Consider the following 16,411-nt stretch of genomic DNA (forward strand, 5'->3'; position numbering starts at 1 on the left):
CATTTCCACTTCGATTCTTGTTATTTGATATTTTTGTTTCAGTATATAAAGTCAAGACTCCTCTTTTATGCTAGTCTTGTAAATTGTAACGTGATGATTGTTGGTAGTGTTGGTAAAATCAAATTGTTTCATAATTGAACTTTCAATGTCAGTACTATGAACCATTTTCTAGTATAAGTATAAATTTGAATTTGTTATAGAAGAAAATTTTCGACAATTTTTCTCGATATGCAGATGGTAATAAACAATAAGTCCTGAGGAGGGCCCGCACTGTGGTCGAAACGTGGACAAAAAAAAATTTATGTTTTTATTTTGATCTACATTTCCAAACTTTTCCTACATAATTCACGAAGTCAAGACGAATTCTTACATTATGTGATGGAGTCTCCAACAAGGAAGTGGATTCCTTCCAGTCATCCGATCCCCTTCTTCTCTTTATTCTAAACATTCGCTTGCTATACCTTGATGAATGTTTCTTTAAAAGGGGAGCGTGTTACGACTCGCCTGTCGCCACACGATTTCCCCATCTTTTCGCTGCTCCCTAATTCTCCCACAATTCGTATGGTAATCTTGTAGTCTCTTTCCTGTCCTCCTATTCCCATCTGGCCTGATTCCACTTATTATCACCTCATTCAGCTAATTCTATTTCCCAATATCCCGAATACTCACACCTTTCCTGTAGCCCCATTTTCTGTCTCAAACACACTTCAACTCCAACGTTTATTTCTCATTTTCTATTCCTACGTCCAACAAACTCATTTTCTCATTTCAAATCCCAATTTTATCTATTCCAAAATCCACTTCGTTTACACATTTACACTTCTCAATAGTCTGATAAATCATCTACGTATTCAATTAAATCTTCTCCGTCTCATTTATTACTGCACCCTTTTTTTCCCAAGCCAAGGGCATTGACGAGAACGGTGGGGACAAAGAAACTCAAAACAACATCTTGGGTGGGTACAGAGACGTATTGATACCCGCTCGTTAATACAAACCCCTCTATCCCGTGACATAATTATGAAAATGCCTTTTTCTAAATTATCAAAAAATTCTCTAAAATTGTATTTTCTATTTTTAACATTCTAAGACCAGGCCTGCGATGAGCCAATGCTTTCAATATTTTTTATAGCACATTTAATTTTTTTATATCAACTAAAATGTTATTGAAGGTTGAAGTTCGGTGAAATTTCAATAATATCAAGTTTTTCGTCTTTATAATGACTGAAAAACATGTGATCAGAAATTGTATTCTGTAAAATTTAGATTATGGTGATATGTCCTGAAAAAATGTTCATTCTTCTGCGATGAAAGTGTATGCGCACTGCTGCAAAAGTTCCTTAAAATGTCAGGTTCGTTTCGGAGATAACTCATTTGAAGTTATTTGCTAGCAATTATTCTGCTAGGAAATGTTGATTAGAGGGCACTTTGCAGCGATTCACTTCTGCAAATTTTGATAGTAGTAGTACGGTGGTGTGAGTCGCAGGGTTTGAAGTGTATCAAATTGCAGGTGAGAGATTTAGTGCGTAAAATAATTTCCATGAAGATTAAATTTTCATTTCCCTTTTATTCTGTTCAATAGAGGAAAACATTAGTAGATCATATCATATCTCGTCGGTCTTTGTTGTATTACACAAGTGTTGATTACTATTTTCCGATGTTTTTCTTTGTTTTTTAAAGGATGTCTGTTGAAAACTGAGCACTGTCATGATTGACATTTTTTAAGGTTAGTTAACGTGACCCCACATATTCTTGTGCCTAGAATTGCGCCGACAATTCACTAGATACTTTGCCGCATATAATTGTGCAAAGGCGTTTCCGATAAAAAGTTGAATAATTGTTCGTACAATATTCTGAAGATCAGGTAAAACAACGTGTCAAATTGCGATAAAACTTATTAGAGTGCTTACTCTGTTGCTCTCCAATGAAAAACAAGAACGAAAATTGAAAATCAGACCGAAATGGCTGACAAAAATTGATGAATAGTTCAAATAAAATCTAAAATAGATATAAAGAAAGAATACATACTGTAACGTTCTTAGACGTTACGGAAATAAAATAAGGATTCGTGAGTTCAATTAACGAGACAAAATCAAAGGCGTCAATAAAATGCTGAGAAAAAGCTTTAATGGCAGGGAACGTGTTTCTAGTTTAAATTTTTAAATACATAAGAGGTTTATAAACTTCTTTTATCTATGATGACTACTAGATCATTAAAAGGGGGTAAGACGGGTGATTTCACCCTTTGTAACAATACATTAACATCTTACATTCGATTCAAAATATTCTAATAAGCTGCCATCGGCAAGTAAAGTTCATGCAGAATTAATGTTTATTTCTTCTGAACTTGACTGAATGGACTAATGCACTAATGAAAGCTTTCGCGAGCATTTTATGATAGTCAAATCACAATACCAGGTGACTAGCTAAACTTTACTCGCGATTGTTGACAGTACAGCAAACAATTAGCTCTGTCCATTTTAAAGAAACGGCCGAATTTTTTTAGGTGGGGATGATTGTCCCTTATAAATCTTTTGGGACAAGAGAATACACCAGAGCGATAACGTCAGCCTTAACTTCACTGCAAAGAAGTACAAGAGGACCGAAACTGGGGCTGTTCCAACGATATGACATTCGTGTCAGGATTGCGATGAAGCCACTGACACCGAGTCCAATAGGTAAGTCAAACACCATTGTAATGATAGAACAATAAGAATTTATCCCTGTTTGTCTAAGAACACTCACAGACTTCATACAGGAACCGTGTAGTAAAACTTACCTTTTTCCTATTCTTTGCGTGAATTACTCGGATAAAAAATGCATGCTAGATTTACACACGAAACTTTGTGAATGCTATGTTACCTTCTAAGCTCATGAAACGCTTAGGAACGTGGGAGTTTTCACACTATAGTTGTGACTGACGGTTGCATCTTGTATGAATGAATTCAGTGTTTGCGATATTAGGATGTATTATAAGTTGCTGGTATTTTAATGAAATTTGAACTACAATAGTGAAACAAATCTGAGATGACGAAATCTTTTAAAGTTTCACCGATTACAGGAGAATTAGCTAGAAGTCCAACTCTACCTTTGCAAGATCAGTAATCATTTTGCGAAACCAAGAAGAGCAAAATTGTTTCGCACCTTAAATAAGTTTTGAAACAGTATATTTATCATAAAATAATGAGTCCTGTTTTGTAAAGTGTTCAATTCCCTACAAAAATGTGTGTGAATTTTCGTACGATGCATCGTTAGCTAGTGATAAAAATCAAAAGGAGCAAAATCGGTTTTTTCCGTGTTATTCTTATGGAAAATAAAACAGCGCAGTAGTGTTATATTCCAGCCGATAATTATGGCTGTACCCTCTCTGTACCGTAACCTACCGACGTGCAATTACCATAAGAGAGCACACGTGCTCATACCATAGCCTTTGAGATCCATATAGATTTAGATTTTGATACCATCTTGGTGTGCAATGATCTCGCACCGACAATCGTTCATGTATCATTTTTATTTCTTTACTTTACATCTTCAATTTCAACTCACACATAGACCATATGGGTCTACAATCGAAATTCACCGAACTCAGGTTCACGAACTCTCACTGACCAAACTTAAGGAACGTGAGAAAAGGCAAGACGAGCAGTTCACAAAGTATTATTCTTAGAATTCAAATATGCATTCTTGCAACTAACTATCTTGTCAGCATTGCACCGATTGCCCTCTTCAAGACCAATCATCTTGCACTGACGTACCCAAAAACCAATCTGGAGTCTCTTCCAGATCTCCCACTATTCAAGATCCTTTTCGAACCAGACAGCTGCAAATTAGAATCACTTCAGACATCAAAAGAAACAGAACCGATTTAGAGTTCAAAACCATTGCACACCTCGAAATCAAAAAACGTCATAGACCATTCTGCCATTGAGCACTCATATTCAAAAGCTCCGAACTTTAGTACGCTGACCAAGTGAATAATAATCGAAAAACCGTATTTCGAAAATCAATGTAAAGACCATATTATTAATAATAATTGTGTATTTTAAACTAAAGTGTGTGTCGATCGATTTATTCAAATCACGCATAGTGATAGCTGGCAAGATCCACGACAAAGTTCCAGATCGAGACAGGCTGAAAACCACGCCGTGAATAAAGGATTTCTCTCGACGTTCGTCCCAGAACGTAACAGTAGCAATCTCTCAATGCTGATATCAAGAGCTCAAATTCTAACATGCGTATTTTGATGCCAGAATGAAACTTCTGAACCTGTTTCAAAGAAGGAAGACAAGTTGTTTTATTTTGTCGACACATCCTAATATACCGGGATAATCTCTTGAAACTTAGAAATCAACTGCGCATGCGCCAAATAATTCAATCTCATTGGTCGGCGAAATCTTCCCGCAGTGATATTTTTGACTGCGAAGCAAGTAGACAACATATACAAAATGTGGCAGTGCTGTGAATCTCTCGCGCGTAAAGTAGCGGATAGAGATTATCTTATTATTAATTTTTGATTAGCGTAAATTGTTTAAGAAGAATAGTATCGTTCGGTAATACCTTGGAAGTTAGATGTGGAACGTAATTAACAATTGTGAGCCTGGACAAACTAAAGCGGGTGAGTAAAAATTATGTTTATTGTAAAAAGATTCTTTATTTACATGAAATTAAGAATAAATGGATTGTTGAAACCCAGTAGAAGTAATCTCGGAAGTAGATTTGTTACAGAGCAGTGCTCCGAAAGGCTGTAATTAGTACTGATGAACAAGAAATAAACAAATAAACTCAGTAACAAAAAATAAAAAAAATTGTTATTTAACCGATGCTGCTAATTCGCTTTACTGAGGAATCACTCCGTATACTATTGTAATCCAAATAGTATTATTGGCCAGCATTATTTTTCAAATTTGATACCATTTCATTTTGATATTTTATTTTCAATCTTACTTTTACTCTTTTTTGCATTGAATTATGAATAGTGTTTTAAATCATGTATTAGATTCTAGGGATAAATATTACTAGGCAAACTGAACCAATCCAAAACTACCAAGGTTAGATAACTTCAGTTGGAAATGTCTTTAAAGTTAATTTTAGTTGACGGTGTCATCTGAGTAGTTAGTTGCCGCCATCAAATGTGCTCGAGTCTCGTTCAATTCCAGCAAATTCTAAAGAATGCATTCACTTTAGTAGTAGACGTCGCCATGCAAATAATCACATGTTCTACAATAGAATTTACTTGCTCACTAACTTTTTTATTATTAATCTGGATCAGAGAGTTATCCAGAAACTTATCGGAAGCTTGAAACCAGATTCAAATTTACATTCTTAAAGGGGTCCTACTCTGAGACTAAAAGTTTGGGAATCTCTATTTCTTGTAATTATTTCTGCATTTCATGTTAGCACTGTCTGCAACAGAAAAAAATCTCTTCTGGGTGTTGGAAATGGAACCTGCAACACAGAAGTTATCTAGTAGCACAAAGTGAAAATCACATTAATTTATTGATCGGAACGAATACATTGACTATAAATTATTATTAAATCTTGTTGAATTAATAGAAAGTTTTCGTCTCTTGAGCACCTGATGTAAGAATGTATGTAGATGAATGTTTACATGTTGGAATCTTACGCTTCCGATGGGAAGCACACGCAGGATGGTCAAAGCCGTCAAATAAATGATATGCGGATGTGCAGTATCATTAGTTACGAGAAAATTCATTGTTGGGAGATATAAATTTAAAAAATTGGTGATTTCGAAAAATTAACGACGGAGCCAGGAATCGAACCTGGTATCTAGAGATGCTTGACCGGAGCCTTACTCCACTAGACCACCTTGTTGAATTAAATTCGGGAAAAAAGGGGTTCACGATTGTGTTACAAATAGTGAAATATTCAATTTTCTTGAATGATCGGTTTAATGTCTCTATTTTTCAAAACTCAGAAAATGTAATATTACCTCCTGAAATTACGAGAGAACAAGAAAGGTACTTAGAAGATATGTTTCACCCGATTTGAAATTGAAAGAAACCCTAATACCTACAACTTCTTTCGCCAACCAACAAAATCGCTGATAATTTCTGTTCGTGTGATGAATTGGATAGGAGGAGCAGATATCAGTAACTAACAGAGATGTAATTATTTTGGCTGTATTTCCTGTCAGTAGAAAAATTTTTTATTGTTATTTCTAATGTATGATATTGTTGATGTATGTACTATACATTTATATTGTACACACATATATGTACACTCTGTAATGTATACTGACATTGAGGAAACCGAATCTGACCTACACGTATGTATTCTAATACCGAGTGAGTGTGTGAGAAGCAAGAGTGTTGTTTTTCTGTACACAGAGTCGAAGAGAGTCGAAAACAAGATCGCAGACAAAGCGCCACGAATGTCAGGTGTTGTCCCAAATATTCGAATATTAACTTAACGTATTTCTATATAATAAATATACCAATAGAATTATTGGAGTCTCGTTTTTTCCCAACCATTCTAACAGATATAATAAAAATGATTGAATCAACTGCTCCCACCTACCTGTTTCGTTTCTTACAAGCACCCAACATTTAAACAGATTTCTTATTTCAATCGAATGAAACGAATTTTCAAAGAGTATAAGCATTGAATGCTGATCGTTCCTGGAATAATCAACTGTCCGACCTGATGGCAAATGCTTCCCAAACCTTTTCGAGTCACTACCACAATTATATAAGATTCTAATCTCTGAAATTCATATCAACTGCATTGCCGCCAGAAACACAGTTTGACAGCTGAAACTCGAGGGTACCAGCCTGCACGAACAACCGATTAAACTCGCGCAAGCGCAGTTGATTTTCAAGTTTCAAGAGATTGTTCCGGTACATATATATATCTCTATATTATAAAGATATCTCGCCGCTGCCGCCGTCACCGCGATGTCAAGAATCCAGCTTTTCCATCGACCACCCGCCCATCCCTTCACTATTCCTCTCACCCCGCCTGCCCCTAGGATATCCCGCTGCCGCTGCTGCAGATCTTGACAGATTTAACCTCGAACCCACGTATATGCGCAGAGATCTTGACAGATTCAACCTTGAACCCATTTATATGCTAGTATGCTTTGACAGATGTAACCTCGAACCCACGTATGTACCCTTATACCTTGATAGATTCAACGTCGAACCCACATATATATGCCCTCATATCTTCACAGATTCCTTTAACCCTCCCTCCCTTACTCGCCCCGCCCACCCTCCCCCTATTCGACCCTTCACCCTTCGATCTTCGAGCTTCAATTTTTGACGTTCGACCTTCGACTATCGATCTTCGACCTTCGTTTCGTGGGGCGCGTCCTCTTTAACAAAAAAGAGACCGCGTATTTTTTAATTTGGTCACGATTTCCAACTCTATAAAACAAGGATCTAGGGGGTAGGAATAAGATGAAATAAATACGTATTTTGAGCCATCAGTTCTATGTTTTATTATGGCTCAGAGAGGAAAATCTTTGAGGTATGAACCTCAGAGAAAAAACCGCTCGCAAATATTGAATTTACAATGTGTATAGGATATTATATATATATATATATATATATATATATATATATATATATATATATATATATATATATATATATATATATTTATATATAACGAAAGTATACAGTCGCTAAGTCTAAATAGGTCGAGCCCCCCTCTACGTCACCTCATTTTCGTGACCGATAATGAGGGATTATCGGAGACGTATCCCGAACGATCAGTCTCGCGTAAACAAACAGGGAAGAGACAACGTAATTTTAATAGAGTGAAATATAACCTTAATTGTCGTTTCTCTATTTGCAGGTGAGGTTATCGTTAATATTATTCCTATGTACATTATGTAACGTCATTATAATTTGTTAACTAATAAATAAGGGAGTTTCTACACTCTATTTGCAGAGAAACACTTTTGGGTTATTCTTTATCAACTCCGAAAGAATCCAGAGGAACTTCCACAGGACCATTATAAAACGACAGTTTTGGTCAAAATGGCAAAAAAATTGGGATTCACATTTAAATATGTGGCATCACCCAATGACAAAAAAACAAGCATAATTGTGATAAACTCCATCACAACGCAGAACAAGGAAAAATACGCATTGCCAGATGCTGAAAAGTTTGCGAGTGTCCACGATAAACTAATAAAAACAGAGATTTATAAAAGGGTGAAAAAAAGCCTCAATCAAAGAGGTCAAGAAAGAACGGTGTGGATCGGATGCACAGAAGAGATGGAAGAGGCTTACTTCGACGAAGACGATAATATCCTATTCAACGACACATACCTAGAACGGATAGTGGAAACAACAACACTTGTGCCCACACAGAAGAAGGAAGATCGACTGAATCTGAAAAACGTAGCAGAGAGATTTATGGTCGAAAAATTTGTGTGTAAACACACAAATGCGAAACAATGGCTCGAAACGTTCGAAAAGGAGTGTGAGAGATTCGAAATCGACAAGGATAACACAAAAATCGAAATGCTGCGGCTATTTTTGGACAAGCCATGCTTGGATTGGCACTCGGCAACATTAACGACGTTGACGATAGAAGCTGAATGGACTAAATGGAAGGAAAAATTCCTGGAATCATTCGCGGACAAAGGATGGAGCACCGGCGTTTACGCCATATCATACAGATATAGAGAAGGCTCACTAATGGAATACGCCATGAAGAAAGAAAAACTGCTACGAGACATGTACAGCGATATGGGCGAGAGGACGCTGGTGATGCTTGTAGCAGCAGGATTGCCCGAATTTATTAGGAATAAGATAGACAGGGAAAACTGCGAGGATGCGACCAAACTACTCCACGAGCTTAGAAAATGCGAGAGCTTGGTGAGTAAGAACAGTTTTTTCAAGAAAGAAGAGGAAAGACAGGACAATAAAAAAAAATCTTTTGAAGAAAAAAAACCATGCAAGAATTGCGAAAAACTAAACAAGGGTAGTAGATACCATCCCGAGGATTCTTGCTGGTTTAAAAGGAAAAATGGAAATGAAACTAGAACAATCGGAAGCAATTCGGTGATAGAGGTAAATTTGAATGCAGAACAAAAAAACGAATAATCACACCATTGATTAAAGTAAGAATGTTATTTGTAGAAGGGAAGTTCGACGTAAACGGAACATATGACCCAGGTTCTCAAGTCTCTCTGATAAACTCAAAATTAATCAAAATAAAAGAAAAAACAGAAGATGCGAATAAAATATTCTTAAAAACAGTCAATGGTGTGACGCAAACAAAAGGTCTAGTAACCATAAAGGTAAAAATTTTCGAAAGAGAAGAATACGTAGACGTATTTATTGTAGAAAGAGACGATTTTGAAGATTTCCTTATTGGTCTTGATATGATAAAGAAATTCGAACTAATTCAAGACGAAAATCTACAAATATCGCGGAAAAAAGAAATAAAGATAGACAAAACAGAGGGAGACCTAAGAGAAAAAACAAACACACTGAACAAAAATAACAAGACAGAAGAAATCAGAGTTAACTTCAACAAACACGTAGATGAAAACGAGTTTAATATCACGCTAAGTCACTTAGAGGGCACACAAAAAATAGAAATCGAAAAACTTATAGACAAACACAACACAGTATTTGCGAGAAATAAATACGACGTAGGCACCGTTACGGACTACGAAGCTCGAATAGACTTACTGGTGGACAAATATTGCAGTAAGAGGCCATATAGATGCACCTTGGAGGACAAAAAAGAAATAGAGGATCAAGTGGGAAAATTATTGGAAAATAAATTGAATGAAGAATCTTACAGCCCATTTGCGGCACCAGTAACCCTAACATTCAAAAGAGAAGAAAATAAACGATCGAGATTACGTATAGATTTTCGCGAATTGAACAAAATAATCACACCCCAGGCTCATCCGTTCCCTTTGATAGACGATTTAATCATAAAAACAAGAAACTGTATGTTCTACACATCACTAGATATCAATTCGGCCTTTTGGTCAATTCCATTACGCATCGAAGATAGACAAAAAACAGACTTCGTTACACAGGAGGGGCACTTTCAATGGACGTGCCTCCCATTCGGTTTAAAAACAGCACCAGCAATTTTTCAAAGAGTCTTATCGAATATTCTGAGAAAATACAATCTAAAAGACTTTTCAGAGAATTACATAGACGACATTCTAATTTTCTCAAAATCATTTAAAGAACACGTCGAACACATAGAAAAAGTCATAAAGGCAATAGCAAGCGAGGGCTTCAGGCTGAAATTCAAAAAATGCACGTTTGCAACAAACTCGGTAAAGTACCTCGGACACATAATAGAAAACAATACAGTAAGACCAATGAAACACAACCTGATTTCAATACGAAATTTCCCGACCCCGAAAACGCAAAAGAATGTTAGACAGTTTCTCGGGAAAATCAATTTCTACCACGATTACATACTGAAAAGCTCAGTACTGCTAGATCCGTTACATAAACTATTACGGAAAAATGAAAAATTCATATGGTCGGAAAATTGCGAAAAAGCTTTCACGGACATAAAAAAGTTACTATGTTCTCAGCCAGTGTTGGAAATATTTGACAACAATTTACCAATAAGAATCTATACAGATGCATCACTAAACGGCATCGGTGCAATATTTAAACAAATACAAGATAATGGTAAAGAAAAGCCAGTGGCATATTTTTCAAAGAAACTTAATGATTCACAAAAAAGAAAAAGAGCAATTTATTTGGAATGCCTGGCAATAAAAGAAGCCGTAAAATATTGGCAACAGTGGCTGATAGGGAAAAAGTTTACAGTATTTTCCGATCACAAACCCTTAGAGAATATGAACCTAAAAGCTAGGACAGATGAGGAACTCGGTGAGATGACGTATTATTTATCACAATACGACTTCGATATTAAATATATTCCAGGAAAAGATAACGTCGAAGCAGACAGTTTAAGTAGAAACCCAGTCATCGAACCAATCGAAAATACAGAAGAAATACTAAAAACAACAAATCTAATAAAAATAACAGAGATAAAAACAGACCAAAAAGAGAATAAAATATTGTGAAAAACCAAAACAAAATTCACAGAAGTAGACGGACTGGTCTATAAAATCGTCAAAAATAAAAAAAAGATAATTTTGTCTGAAAAGCTAAGCCTAGAGTTAATTAAAGAAATACACTCGGAATGGTGCCATCTAGGAATTAAACAAATGATGAATAGGATATGTCCTCATTACACAGCTAAGAACATGACCGCGAACATAAAGAAAGTATGTAAAAACTGCGAAACAATTGTTAAGAATAAATCTAGAGGGCAAGGAAAGTATGGACTAGATGTCACAATTAGGGCCGGTAACAAAACCATTCGAGATAATGTCAATAGATACCATCGGCGGCTTTGGGGGACAAAGATCAACGAAAAGATACCTTCACCTACTGGTGGACCATTTTACGAGATACGCGTTCATCTCAACATCAAAAAATCAGAACGCGGTAGAATTCATCAAGTTAATAAACACCGTGTTAGAAACAGACAGAATCGGAACAATTCTTGCAGACCAATATCCGGGAATTAACGCGAAAGAATTTAAGGAATTTTTGGTGGAGAACGACGTCAGATTAATTTTTACGGCCGTCAATGCGCCCTTCTCCAATGGTCTGAACGAAAGACTGAACCAAACTCTAGTTAACAAAACGAGATGTAAAATAAACGAGAAGGGAGAAAAGAGAGCCTGGACAACGATTGCCAGAGAATGTGTAAATAAATACAACGAAACAGAACATACGATAACGGGCTTCACACCTAGATATTTACTTGAGGGCACAAATACCAGCATCTTACCTGAAGAAATAAAAAAAGGGAACAACAAAGAAGCTTGGGTAAAGGATAGAGAATTAGCTGTAGAAAGAACAAGAAAATCACACGAATATAACAGAAATATATTCAACAAAAATCGAAAAAATCACGAATTTAACACGGGGGATCTAGTATACATATAGAAAATGGCAACAGGATAAATAGAAAAAAATTAGATGAACTGAGAGTTGGACCTTTCAAAATAATAGAAAAGGTGTCCAACTCAGTGTACAAAATAAAAACGGGAAAACGAAACCAAGAAACTGGACTTTTCCATGTAACAAAACTATTACTAATGTTCGAAAACGGTGACGAGGACTGAAAATCTTATGAATTTTCACCCGGGGGAGGGGAGATGTAACGAAAGTATACAGTCGCTAAGTCTACATAGGCCGCGCCCCTCTACGTCACCTTATTTTCGTGACCGATAATGAGGGATTATCGGAGACGTATCCCGAACGATCAGTCTCGCGTAAACAAACAGGGAAGAGGCAACGTAATTTTAATAGAGTGAAATATAACCTTTAATTGTCGTTTCTCTATTTGCAGAGAAACACTTTTGGTTATTCTTCATCAACTCCAAAAGATTCAAGAGGAACTTCCATAGGACCATTATATATCTATATATTAACAAAAAGAAACACCATACATGAGTAATATTCTCGCGCGTTCGACCGTGACTGTGCCAATTCATAGAAAAAAGAGAACAAAACACGTAAATAAACGTAGAGGTATAGATATATATATCTTTCAAACGTTATTCCGTCCTACGTTCAGTTCATCACAGCACAAAAATGTTAAAATTATCAAATTCCAATTTTCTTTATGACTTATCTTATTTATACGCGGTTTTCTCGTTAGCTCTTTCCTTTCAACTCCAGGGACTCTCGGGTCGGTGAAATTGCGAAGAATTGATTCTCGAAATAATAGACTGGCCAAATCGATCGTGACATCCAACACGGTATACCCGCTACGTTTCCTCACTTCCTTCATTCCGAGTTGTTATGGTTTCCTTCTCGACTGTTCTCCTTGACATCCCCGGAAAGAAAGAGAGTGAGATTTTGCCGATATCGAAGATCTCGCCACTATTCGTTGGCCGAGCGGTTATACTAACCGTCTCGGTAATTTACGCCTCTGGGCGTAGCGTCCTTTGTTCTCTCTTGCGTTACATCTTCTTGCCTCACAAGGCCGCGAATATTTAAATTTCATTTCTCACCTTACAAGTGACTCTCAGATTCAGACGTGAATCCTAAAATAAGATACGATGCATAGAAGGCAGTATTTCGTGCAAACTATTGTTTGTCGAAATTGTTGAATTATACGTAATTGCCATACTGCACACATACAAATGTAACAAGATATATCCATGAGTGAGGATGCGCGCGCCGCTAGGTGTGTATAGTATGTGAGTGTGTGTGTGCGCGCATGTATAGCGTAATACAGTGAGTCAGCCATGTAGATAGAGAGAGAGCGCATCTCGCTATGGCTTATACATACATATTGTAATCCTCATGTATCTTAAGAATCTTTCACAGTTATCAATAAATAATTTAATTATTGTTATCGTTATATATAATAAACCTCACGAATATATTTATTTCAATGATCCAACCTAAATATTTAACAGAAATTAATGTACACCATTCACCAATGACAATTATTTAATGCAATAGAATATTATAAAATAGCGTCTACCAAATGTCCATCGAACAGGAATGTAATCTGCGGAGCCTGTTGGTGTGAAATTGGACAAATAAGTTAAGAGCAAAAGTGGGCGAGTATTTCAATAGACTGACGTTAACATCAAGGTATTGTAAATGGCGTATTATATTATACTAAAGATTTCTCGTATCGACCGCAACACATTGCTCGTTTTCAAGGAACTCAGCGCTACACGCTTCAATCTTCGGCGCTTCACGCAGCACATTTCGACAACTTATCCTTAGCGGCCACATGGGGTAACTCATTACCCCACGCTGAAAAACCTAGTTGTTCAAGACATATGGGTGTTTTAAGACTTATAATCGATTGTTTCATGTTTGTTGAAGAGTTCTTGAACATTTCTAATGATTTTTATCACACTTGTCTATTACCGGCAGATGTCGTTACTTGTATCAATTTCAAAGGTTTTAGACCTCTAATTTTACATTTTCTGAGCCTTGGGTAACTAGTTACCCCGTGTGGCCGTTAAAGGCTAATATAACTTTACCAGCATGAATTCCATTTTCACTCATGTAACGCTTATAATCAACAAAAATGGGCTCCACACCCGATGCATTTCATCACCCACAATGTAAGCTCTGTATTCTCACTAATTTCGTATAACGTTCAACACAATACTTTTGCGTACCTGTGCATGGTTCTATAAGGTACTGGACAAGCAGTAAAATGCTGCCCTGGACAAATAACTACCATCTGAAACTTTTGAATCACTTTCAGTTTAAGACATAAATTTTCCTCTATACTGATAACATGTGGTTGGCATTTAAAAATCGTAAAGAAACAACTTCGCATGTCTTGTCATATCGCGGGTCACCTCTTAACGTTTTATAGATATGGACCGAGTATTTTGTAGGAACAAGTGAACGCAAGATAAATGAATCTCAATTTCATCTGCGTTAGCAATCTGTTACCTTCAAAAAGAATAAATATTGTGGTGTAATAAAGAATATTGAATCACAAAGGTATTAACAAAAACTTAGTGCAGTTCACATAAATGCTGAAGTACATCATTTACTTTCTTAGAACGACAATTACATTACTCGTAATGTCCGTAGCGTTTGCTCCAAATTTATGTTCCACCGGCAACATGATTACAAATCGGTATTCATGAACGTTTCACGAATAATCAAGCGGCACAGCTGTTCACCGTTCCGTTTGATTCATTTACTCGAACGTGTCACGGAACCGAAATCCATCGGTAATATCTCGAATAAATGTTGTTTCAGACAACATAACATGAAATTGCATGTACTGCATCTTTTACTTTCAAAGCGCGAATTCCCGAAAAAATACATTATATCAAAGATCTCGCACCGTTGGTCTGAGCTTGTGACATGTATTATCAATTGATAAATTAGTGTTGAAAATTGAAAACTGTATAAAATAGGATTATTCACTGAGAGTATCAAATTTTAGCTATACTTGTTGTGCTAGGCGGTTGAATAAAATGTAAAAAAAAAAAGAATTTTGGTTCATAGTTTTCACCTCGCAATGTATTCATTACTTGTTCGAAAATTGACATAGACGTTTGTGGTTACGGATTATGTCGTTCCGGCACTTGATCAGTGAATTAAGGCTTAGACTCAGTCTGACTACATCTAGGTAAGGTTGCCTGCAATTTTCCCAATCCTTCATGCGAATACGAGTGTTTCTATTGAACATCTTGACACGGTCCACAGACGCGTAATATGATCCGGTGCACCACACAAGTCTTCGAAAGTCTACTGCTTTATTATTATTATTTATGTAAACGTGCGCAAATTGGAGTAGACGTATTACTATTTTGCTTTCTTATGATGGTCATAAGTCAGAACGTTCTCAATTATTAATGGTACATATCTGAACAGGTATAAGAGTGTGGTTCCCTTACAATTACTTCATTGTTTACTACGGTACAGCAGTATCATTCCCGCATACTTACAAAAAGTAATGAAATCGAGGCAAAAACATCTGAAATCTAAAAAAATCCGCGAAGTTATCGGAACCAAATCACAAACGCCGTGAAGTCGGACCTCGCTGTTTCGTGGAGTGACATCGAAACATCATTCCAAGCCCTACGTACTTGGCGGGCACATTTTTGATGAAAATCAATTACGAATGCCAAAACGACAGAGTAATCATGGAGTATAATCCATCGCATCAATTCGCGGAATAATGACATGAGAATATAAACTGTACATAGTTTTACGGCACGGGATAATATTTATTTAATCACGCAGAATAAAAACTCGATGCTTTACGGAAACAGTATACTCGATTGAATATTTTACGTGGCACAAGCAGCCAAAGCTTCAATATGTCCAATTTACCTGCCAATATCTTGTCCTTGCTAGCTAGCCAAAAAATATTTAACTTTTTACTAACCATGTTCGAAAATGCTTATAATAACGTAATAAAGGACAATCTAAGAATTGCATCCAGAGGAATTAATGGGTTCGCCGTGCGTAATGAGCACACACCCTGTCGAAGAAATCTCATAGCAAAGAATATGTGTCCAAAAAGTGAATATATTTGGAATCGAAGAGCTTCTCTTAGAGTCTGGAGCTTGGCTATTATTACAGTAATATTCGCTGACGCCACGACGCAGCAACCTTCTTCAGTTGTAGACAAATGATTAAACATTTGATGACTCATATGACTGAATATTATATCGGCACCAGCCGTGCCAGGGTGTATAAGGAGTGTGAACATAACTTTGTTACAAGAAGAATACATTTTCTGAAAATCGTGGTCGAAGGCGCCTGCACCCCATCACTCCCGCACACTCGCACGCAACGGTTTTCGGACTGCAATCAACAACAAATGATTTCGAATAAATGATTGAAGTGCACATATGCATTCCAAAATTGAA

General features: G+C 36.5%; 1 protein-coding gene across 1 annotated transcript in view; it reads left to right on the top strand.

The window, feature by feature from the left end:
* The window catches only part of LOC124300690 (glutamate receptor ionotropic, NMDA 2B), a 1,918,249-nt gene that overhangs the window by 209,472 nt on the left and 1,692,366 nt on the right, over nt 1-16,411 (top strand). Inside the window, exon 3 of the mRNA XM_046755014.1 lies at nt 2,507-2,678. Within this exon, the coding sequence (XP_046610970.1) occupies nt 2,507-2,678 (172 nt within the window). The remainder of the gene's footprint in view (nt 1-2,506; nt 2,679-16,411) is intronic.

Source organism: Neodiprion virginianus, chromosome 3 (assembly GCF_021901495.1).
Source record: "Neodiprion virginianus isolate iyNeoVirg1 chromosome 3, iyNeoVirg1.1, whole genome shotgun sequence".
In the NCBI taxonomy this organism is placed as follows: Eukaryota; Metazoa; Arthropoda; class Insecta; order Hymenoptera; family Diprionidae; genus Neodiprion; species Neodiprion virginianus.